This window comes from Primulina tabacum, chromosome 15 (assembly GCF_025594145.1).
Source record: "Primulina tabacum isolate GXHZ01 chromosome 15, ASM2559414v2, whole genome shotgun sequence".
NCBI lineage: Eukaryota > Viridiplantae > Streptophyta > Magnoliopsida > Lamiales > Gesneriaceae > Primulina > Primulina tabacum.
The window spans coordinates 30201789-30212704 of record NC_134564.1 but is presented as its reverse complement, the minus strand read 5'-3'; the positions used below and the strand labels follow the sequence as shown (position 1 = coordinate 30212704).

Genomic DNA, 10916 nt, shown 5'->3' with positions numbered 1-10916 from the left:
GTTACTTGAAAATCTTGGTAAAACCACATGAGTTAATATCAGAAAATGATACTGAACCATTGGACCTTAACTTAATGTATATTATTTTTAGATGTTATTTTTCAATTGGTTTAATTTTTTAGATTAGTTTGTCAAGAAAATATGTATTTGAAGATTTTGGATATAACGAGATAATTGGAGAAGCTATTTTGTTGAATATATACTTGCTTGTTGAAGAAATTATGATGATAGAAATATATTATATATCTTGATTAATATTAGAAGAGTTTGAAAGAGTATGTCTATCTTTAGAGATAATGAAGTTCTCTATATATTAGAGTTTATATTCATTTTTAATATTGTCGGTGACCATATGCGCCAAGGGAGGCCAAGAGCTCTAAATCTTTCTAAGGAGATATCGTGCAGTACAAGCATAGGCAATGCCTATATAATTCTGAGAAAATATCAGGTCGAGTGCGCGACTTTTGGTGGAGAAAAACGCATACCTATCATTTTGTGACGCAACATCTGCTGTGACAAAATTCAAATAACGCCACTTTATCATTATGTTTTGAGAGTTTTTCTATTGCTAATGGTGCCCAAGTATTCATTGGTTGATGATTCATTTCTCAGGAGAGGAAGATGAAATTATCGAGAGAGAACAATCTGCATATTATGGAAGAGAGTTAGAGTTGATAGATATTAAAGACGAGTGGTACTCGCCAAGGGAAGTATACTGAATGTATTCATCATATATGTGTGATTAGAAAATAGGGTTTTTTTTTTCTATTTAAATAATTCTTTGTATGATTGTAACTGTTTATATTTAGTGGATTTGCTTGATAGTTCGGCGTGGTCTGTTGATTTAGGTCGGTTGGAAGGAACTACGTTAAAATTGTATATGTTCTTATTATTGCTTTCAGTTTACATTTCTTAATTGGCCTAACCATTAAAACTAAGCAAAATAAGAGAAACTTGAATCATAAAATTGTATCAAAGCAGGTTCATTATTTTTATGATGTTGATCTTAAAGTTTGGTTTTGAAGGCAATTATATGATGCATGATGGAGAATACACAAAGACATTACGAGTACATTTGAACAAATGGTGATAATATGTAATGAATAATCTAGCAAGAAAATCGTATGGTTGACATTCAAGGGAGCATTGTATCCATCTCAGAGATGGGAGGAGAAATTGATTGAAAGCCTCTCGGTTTGATTTTTTTTTTTTGAATCTTTATTTTATTTTTTTCAAAAGAGAGAGTTACATTTTTGTGAATTTTTTGGATATTGTTTTTATGATTCTTTAAAAATAAGCCGAAGGAGGAGATAGTTAAATGTTATTTTTTAATTTGCTTAATTTTTTTAGATTAGTTTGTCAAGAAAATATTGATTTGAAGATTTTGGAGATAACAAAATAATTGAAGAAGATATTTCGTTGAATACATATTTTGATTCTTGAAGATATATGGAGATAGGAAGATATTATCGTAATCGACACGAAAAGATAATAGAAAGATATTATCATAATCGACACGAAAGATAATATGAAAGAATTTATCTATCATAGATATAATGGAGTTATATATATATATATATTAGAGTTTCTATGCAATTTGAAAATTGCCGAGGTTGGCCATGTTCGCCAATGGTGGCTGAGATCTTTCATTGCTAAATCTTTATGAGGAGATTTCGTGCAGTACAAGCATAGGCTGTAAGGTCAAAATTAAGACGACGTAATCCAACGACATGCGAATCTAGGAATTTATGAAAAATAAACAATAGTTGATTTTTATTTGCTAATTAATTATGTGACATACTTGTTTATATGCTAAATGAGATTTTATTGTCATCATGCATAAAATTATATTTTTAGGAATATTCAAGTGACGACCGAGGAACGGGGACCGATGGCTGAAAATGTAAAATATTTTTATTAAATAGTTAATTTCAATTATTTGAAATATGGTCGATGCTTTTTAGTATTTTTGAAAATAAAGGGTTTTGAGGTGATTTAATACGTCGGGACGTAAATTTTATCGGTGTTTGTTTTTCAACTAAAATACGAACTTTTTGGCAACCCGGCTTATAAATTCACAGCTTAATTAAAGAAAAACTTTGGTAATATTTTAATTATGTCCTACCTAGACTAATGGGCCTAATTAGATGGCTTATTAGGCCTAAAAAGCCTTGTAGGTGATTAACTAATATTTAAAGTATTAAATAAGTAAAAACCCTACACACTTGACACAAATTATCGGCCACACTTTGAGAGAAGAATTCTGAAAACACTCCACCTATCTCACGGCACACACACAGCACACTTGGAGGAGGGTTTTCGAAGGTTACAAGTAGAATCAAGCCAAAGTGGTCTCCCGTTCTTCGTCGTCAACGGATATTCGAGCGTATATAACGCAAAGCACGCCATACATCTCCTTTTCTCATCCGTCATATCATATTATTGTTTGAATTATTGTATGCATGAAGAACATGAAATTATTTTCATAATTTTCGGTATATTGCATGTATGCATGAGGAAAGATGGACTTTTGATTCAAATTACTTGTTCTTTGCATGCTAAGGGGCTGCCATGATGCCATATTATGTTTAACCAAAGTTTTTAAGTAAATTAAAGTCCCACACACACACCCAAGTTTCGGCAGAAAGCAAAGGAGAACAAACAAGCAAACCAAAACCAGAAACTTGCTGTTGGGGCGATCGGGTTGCTTGTTCTAGGGGGAGGCTTGGTCTTGGCTTGGGCCAGGGCTCGGCTAGAGTCGTGCACGGGTCAGGGGGAGAGTCCTAGCCAAGCTAGGACTCACGCTAAGGGCTGGGAAAGAGTCCTAGCTGAGCTAGGACTCTACCCGAGAAAAACAACCCACAGCTGTGCTGTCTTCGCGCGGCTGCAGGGGGTTAAGGGGCTCGTTGCGTGGCACGGGCTGGGCATGGGTGGTTCACTAGGGTCCTAAGGGGGTGCAAAACATGTTGGTTCAGGGGCTGGGGCGTCGGCTTAGGGTTTAGACATCAAAAACATAGAGTCCATGCAAGTGAAAACTCTCGGCCAGCATAGGGTCTCTTAGGAGGAGCTTGTTTTTGGGTTTTGGGTTGGTTTCATGGTAAACTTAAGGTCCATTAGGCTAATTTATGGTGTTGGACAAGTTTTGGACCAACATGGTTCGGGGGTAACTCGTGAAAATCAGTAGTTGGCTCGGGGGTGAAATTTATATGTCATTTAGGGTCTTTTAAAATAAGAAGAATTGGAAAACGGCTCACGGGGGTCGAGTCGTGGTCCATAAGGGCTCAAATAATATAAAAAGACTAAATTTAGAATTTAGGAATTTTATATTAATTTTGAGATTTTTCGGGATTAAAACACCGTCAAAACAATTAATTAAAGATAAATGAAAAAGTCTAATATTTAAGCTAAATAAAATTATGAAAAATTCATGTAAGCTTAAATAATTATTTGTGACATTTTAGAGTCATGAAATCAAGAAAAAAAAGTCGAAAACGTAAAATGTCGAGTCCAGGGGTAAAACAGGTCTTTTTACACCGGGAAATTAGTAAAAGTCATGGCAGTGCCCTAAATGCTGTTTTTATGGAATTATGATTATTTTTAAATGTTTATGAAATGTTCATGATTAAATTATGATTTTTAATGTTTAAGAGATTTTATGATTTAAGGAAGACATTTAAAAGACATGTTGCATGCTTGGTTTCAAAAACAAAATGTAATGCTATTCATGATTTTTATAAAGTGATGAGAATGTAAATGTTGAAGGAAGTGAAGTGATTGTGACTAATTCGTTAATGTTGGCGACATCGTGAGGGTTATGGTCCCAGTGGGAGCCCGACGATCGTGTTTCCATCATTGCGAATATGTGGTAACGGTTTTGTGGTAACGGAAGAATGAGAATATCATGAGGGGAAAAGGCCCCAGAGGGAACCCATTTATGGGAAAAGGCCCCCGAGGGAATCTCGACGATCGTATTTCTATTCAATCATGATAGGCCAGGGCCCAGTTGACCGGTGAGAGTGTTGCTGGTGTCCCCCGCCGCCTAGTACTGCGGTTTCACGTAGATGGATCCATCGATTTTCATGTCATGTCATGTCAGGAAAGCCACAATTAACGATCTGAATTCAACAAAGAAAAAAGTAAAGGAAAATGAAAAATGTTTATGATCATGTTAAAAAGGTTTTATGTCATGTCATGTTGAGGAAAAAAGAAAAAGTTAAGGTTTATGTTATACATGTCATGAAAATGTTTATGCTTAAGGTTGATGCATCATTATGAAAATGTTTCTATTTAAAGTTCATGCATCATAAAAGATTTACGAAAATCTTCATGTTTGAAGTTTATGCATCTTCATGAAAACGATATTTTAAGTACAAATATTTTTCACTGTTATATGTTGACTGTATTACGTATTACTTGCTATAAAGATGATGGTGTGTCGAGTCTTTAGACTCACTAGGTGTGATGGATGCAGGTAAGGTTGAGGGTGGTCTTGACGGATGATTTGACTGGACTGATGGCGCACACAACCCGAGGACCAGCGCTTCTACTATTTCCGCATTATGTTTTATGATTACTGATTTTAGATAAAGATTTTTAAGACTATTTATTTATGTTTTTGAGAGATTTTTGAGAGGTTTAGTATTTGCTATACTTTTCAAACTTATTGCTTTATTTAGGTTGGGTAAAACAGTTGACGATTTCATTTTATGACTTTTGCACTTGATTTTTAAAATGCTAGTTGGTTGAGATTTTATTTTAAAGGGTAAAATATTTTATAAAAATCGAGTGTTTATAAAAAAAAAATATTCTAGTACTTTTAAAGCAATAAAAAGGACAGGACGTCTCATAGGCAATGCCTATATAATTATGAGAAATTATCAGATGGAGTGCATGATTTTTGGAGGAGAAAAACGTATAGTACTGATCATTTTGGGTTGCGACATCTACTACAACAAGATTCAAATTAAAAAGCGCCACTCTGTCATTATGTTTTGAGAACATTTCAATTGTTGGTGGTGCACAAACTTCATTGATTGATGTTCATTCATTGGGAGAGGAATATGATATTCTCGGGAGAGAACGATCCGCATGTTATCGAAGGGAGTTCGAGTTGACGAATGTTGAAGACGAGTGGTTTTCATCAAGTGAAGCCTACTTAATGTGTTCGTCATATACACGTCATTAAAAATATGTAGTCTTTTATTTGAAAGTCCTTGTACGATTGTAATTGTTTATATTTAGTGAATTAACTTGATGTGGGTCAGTTGGACCGAACTACGTTAATTATCTTTATTCTTAATTTTTGCTTACAGTTTTACATATATTAATTGATCTTATAATGAAAACTAAGCAAAATAAGAGAAACCGGATCAACAAGTGATATCAAAGTGAATTTTTATGATGTTGACATTGGAATTTGATTTTGAATGAAATTATATACATGGAGTCATCCTAATGCCACTGTACCAAGCCGTTGCAGCAACCAGTATGCCACTTTTAATTCTGATTTCTGCATTAAATCGACTTAAATATTTTAGGCCCATGTGAATCATTTTCTAGTATTCTCGTCGGTGTTCTATATGTAATCTGTTTAATAGCTGGCAATTAAATTCAATGCCATATTTTCTTAAAATAAAAAATAAGCAATTCAAATAATTTTTACTGCACAAAAAAATTGGTTCAAAATATTAAATTCATATAAATAATGTAAGACTCATTTAAAAAAAAAAAAAAAATCTTGTAGGCCTCCGCTTAACTCTATGTTAAGAGCAAAAACTTGTTACCACACATCGAATTGAAAATGCTAAAATGCAATGGAAAAAATTTCTTTCAACTTAAATTCTGATCTTGAAACATTAATTCTTTAAAGTTATTTTAGAGAATATAGAAAACCAAAGAAAAGACTTTTATTTATTTATTTATTAACAAAATCATTGCTGAAAATAAGGGGTAAGAGATAAGATAAAGGACAAGTCATAATCAAAATAATGGAGTTTATGAGAAAGAAATGACACAAACTGACGGGAAAGTGTTGGAGATCATCAAGAACAAAATATCAATGGGGTAGGAAGAATCATTAAATACTATTTAATGAGTTAGTTGGAGGACGATTACTATTTTTCACGTTTATTTTTAATTTTCAAATTTTATATTTCGAATTCAACAAAACTAGCATATGAAATAATTTAGGGTTTAGAAAAGTGTCTTCGATGTAGTAAGAATTTCCTACGTACACTACATATATTATGGTTTTATATTTATTAATGACCAACATTTGCTTCGTTCATATACAGTTTCGATCCGGTTTAAACTGTTGTTTGCCGGTTTCGGATTTGGTAATTTTGGTTTTTTGGGTCGATTCCGATCATTTTACAAAGAATATATATTTAGATAGTTGGTTGTGTTGTCCTCTCCTTAATTTCTTGGAAATAAATAGGTAAAATTGCAATATTGGTATTATATGTTTGTTTTTTGCATTTTTAATGTTTTATATCGTAAAATTTCAGTTTTAGTCATTACGACGATCACATATCATTTCAATCTTGAACACGCACCGTAGCTTTCTCTCTTATACGGACTCTTTTATCAGTGATAGTGTATGTAGTTTTGAATGGCTACCTTCAATTATTTGTAGAACTTTATGGGCGTGGCATGCATCGTTACCACTAGAAATTGAAATAATTCAACTCACGTGAACAAGTGTGTTTTCGTAGTTTTTGACTTTAGAGAAATTTTTATGCACTTGTCTATTTTATTTCTGGCTAAAATATTTGAACCTTAGGTGAAAAGAATTAATAAAAATTAATATGTTAATAAAATTATTTTAGATGTAAATTTAATGATCATATACTCGTAATCATATAATAATGAACAAAATGGCAAAATACTGGTCAGGACCAATTACTAAGTGACAATATATAACTTAAATGCTGCACCTGCCCAAAATATTTAAGACAAATATTCGATCCGGCAAATTGGTGAGGTGGTTAGGTCGCAAAATTTATAATACTGTATTCATAACCTAAATTATTTTTTTTTGAAACTGAGAAAATTGTGAGAGATGATCTCACGAGCCAATTTTTATTAGATAAATCTCTTATTTTGGCCACCATGAAAAAATATTATTTTTTATGTAAAAAATATTATTTATTATTGTAAACATGACTGATTTGACATGTCTCACAGATAAAAATATATGAGATCGTCTCACAAGAGATTTACTATTTTTGAAAAAAAATGTATTTTTAGTCAGATGTGTTTTACCTATTTGTCTTATTGATCACTGTCAAATTTCAGTACTAGTCATATATTTATCATTTTTTTTTATAATTTTAGTTTTTTTTTTTTTCATTTGGACTGCTGAGATGATATTGTTACTTCAACTACAACTATCAGCGCCATATCGTTGTCACGTTGGAAAAAAAATCTAAAATTATAATAAAAAAAACAAAGATAACATATTAAGACTAGAATTTGATAATATGAATGATCAAAATCGCACATAGATAAATATATACGACACAAAAAACAAATTTCCTTTTTTCTAAAAAAATCCATATTATTTGAAATATTTTGGATGTGGATTTCATAATATTACCAACACAAGATTTATCTATTTCTATCTTATATATATATGAATGGATTTCATAATATTACCAACACAAGTTTGAACTATTTCTATCCCAGTTGCGTACCCTGGCCGGCCAGCCGGGAAATAAATGTGCACCTATTATTTGTCCTTGTGCACATAATATATATATATATATATATATATATATATATATATATATAGACCTACGCTCGGTTGGAGAGTAATTGTTTGGGCAATTGCCCGTTTCCCATGTCCGGAATTTAATTGGATTTCATTGTTGGAGAACAATTATTTAGCAAATTGGTTGGGTCAGTTTTAATGTGCGGTCCTATTTTTATTTTTTTATTTTTAAAAAATAAATGTGGAAAGGGAAATTGAATATTACGTGATTGTAATTAATACATACACACGTTCCCACAAGATCTTGAAAATTATGTATACAAAAATATTTTTCAATTAAATATCATAGTTAATTAAGTTCCATCAACATCGTCACAAATTGTCTAGAAATAAACGATATCGAGTATGGACAAGGTAAAATCAAATAGTTTGTAATTTTTTTAAATTATTATTACAAAAGTGTGTATTTTTTAAGGAAGCACTTAGGAGTCATATATAAAAATAAATAAATAACACTTGAGTGAACACACATTAGCATATCGAAATTCATGAATTTCGATTATAGTTTTGATTCTAATAATGAAACAACAAATACAATCTTATTAAATCCATACATTACTTATGTACACGTAAGATATATAAAGTAGAATGAATTTCAAATGTCTACATTATTGAGTGAATTTCTCGTGATAGAAAACCAAGAAAGGAAAATCCGATGAGCTTCTGGTGATAGAAAACATAGACACTACCAAGTTCTTGAAATTCGATGTGTTCATTAACGATGAGGACGACCATATTACGGAACTAGATAAGGCCGCGTATGTTGGTACCTATGCTCAGATTCCACACACGACAACGAACAAAACTGCGACGACTTCGATTCGATTTAGGCTGACGGATGTGTATGAGGACATGGATGTGGCGGATGAAGAGGATATGTTACTCACATTGGTGCCTAGACATCAGCGACCAGGCGTGACCATTGGTGGTATCAAGATCATTGAGAATCCAGCCCCGAAAACTGTCTCTTCGAGTTAAATTATCCGTCGATTTCTCGGAAATTATGGATGTGGGTTATTGATTGTAATAAAGATTTTCTCCTTTTCCAAAGGGGCCATAATCTGTGTTGTAATAAAGGTTTTCTCCTCGTCGGAAGGAGACATCATAGTCTGTGTTGTCTTCAAGTTGGTTCTCTCGATGATTTGCATGGCTAATGGCTTCCACTCGTTTGGTTGTAAGCATGTGATACCCCCGTGAGAGTCCGGGTCATGGATGACCCGGAATATCAAATGAATTCTCAAATCCGAGTGAGTCTGCAGATGGATTCTTCTGGAGCGGGGCAGGTGCAAGCCCATACTCTACTCTCCGGACAGTCATAGTCTCGGGCTCTTGTATAAATCTCCCGGGAGGCATTCTACCCGGGCACCTCGATAACAGTGCCGCATTCTAGTGGTTCAGAAGATAAGATCTTATTTCGAGAAGCGCACCTGACAGAATCATATTGATGTGACTTGATGAAAAAGTAAGGTGGCGTAGGCACCGAAAATAAGGTACCTACTACCTTTTCTCCTATAAATAGCAAGTATGTAATTCATTTGAGGGACTTTGGGGCTTCCTCTTCTTCTCTAGTGCTGGAGAATGATTCATTCACCAATACATGTTAATGCACATATTTACACCAGTAGTCTTTACTTTTATCTAAGCCACACTGGTTATCATCTTCACTTGCTGACTTAAGCATCGGAGTGGCCACGCCGGACACCCCTCCGGCGCCCATTCACGAGTTCTTTTCTTATTTGCAGGTTACAGCGGAAGCCATATTGCAGAGATATATCTTCATCACAGATATAGTTCTTGCTCAGTTTCCTTCATTATCTTGGTAGCAGATCCGGTGGAGCACCCGACCCTGCTCATCCATTTTACCAGGATCGCATCATTGGCGCCGTATGTGAGAAATTGAGCTCAAGACGTAGATATGGTTTTCATTCAAAAATAAGCCCAACTTTGCTTGGCAAACATACAAGTCCGACCAGCTCGACACTCAGATATTATATGTGGATTTCATATGGGCTCAAAGCTCAGCAGCTATCCCGGATTGGCATGAAGAGCATTTACTATGCACTCAGTAGCATACAACTATATTAGTCACCTAATTTAGCTCAACCTGAGAAGTTTCACTCTACCGAAAATGAATTCGGATTCAATATTTCCAGGTTAGTGATTTGATTTTTAATAAAACTAAAACAGCAGGTAAAGCAAAATCTCTTAAGCCCGGGAGGTACGAGGCCCCGGCACATTATTTTAGGTCCGAGAGGTATGAGGCCCCGGCACATTCTTGAAAGTCCGGGAGTTATGAGGCCCCGACACATTCTTTTAAGTCCGGGAGATATGAGGCCTCGGCACATTATTTCAAGTCCGGGAGGTATGAGGCCCCGGCACATTCTTGAAAGTCCGGGAGTTATGAGGCCCCGACACATTCTTTAAGGTCCGGGAGATATGAGGCCCCGGCACATTATCTCAAGTCCGGGAGGTATGAGGCCCTGGCACATTATCTCAAAACCGGGAGATACGAGGCCCCGGCATCTTATGCAAAGCCCGGGAGATACGAACCTCGACAAATTATTTATAAGCCAAGAGTTCTCAAACCTGGCTTGGGGCTCCGCACCTCGACCACTCCCAAGTCCCAGGACGTGCTCCCCAGCCCAAGGCTCCGCACCTTGGTTATTTATAAGCCCAGGGTTCTCAAACTTGGCTCGGGGCTCCGCACCTCGACCACTCCCAAGTCCCGGTACATGCTCCCCGGCCCAAGGCTCCGCACCTTGGTTATTTATAAGCCCAGGGTTCTCAAACCTGGCTAGGGGCTCCGTACCTCGACCATTCCCAAGTCCCAGGACATGCTCCCCGGCCCAAGGCTCCGCACCTTGGTTATTTATAAGCCCAGGGTTCTCAAACATGGCTCGAGGCTCCGCACCTCGACCATTCCCAAGTCCCGGGACATGCACCCCGACCCAAGGCTCCGCACCATGGTTATTTATAAGCCCAAGGTTCTCAAACCTGGCTCGGGGCTCCGCACCTCGACCACTCCAAAATCCCGGGACATGCTCCCCGGCCCAAAGCTCCGCACCTTGGTTATTTATAAGCCGAGAGTTCACAAACCTGGCTCGGGGCTCCACACCTCGACCACTTCCCAAGTCCCGGGACATGC

At 35.6% G+C, this 10916-nt stretch overlaps 1 protein-coding gene across 1 annotated transcript; it reads left to right on the top strand.

The window, feature by feature from the left end:
• The first annotated feature begins 8116 nt into the window (after nt 1-8116).
• Nucleotides 8117-8749, top strand: LOC142526069 (polyphenol oxidase latent form, chloroplastic-like). Its single transcript, XM_075630342.1, has 2 exons — nt 8117-8125; nt 8405-8749. Exons 1-2 carry the CDS (start codon nt 8117-8119, stop codon nt 8747-8749), a joined length of 354 nt encoding a protein of 117 aa, XP_075486457.1.
• The last annotated feature ends 2167 nt before the right edge of the window (nt 8750-10916 follow it).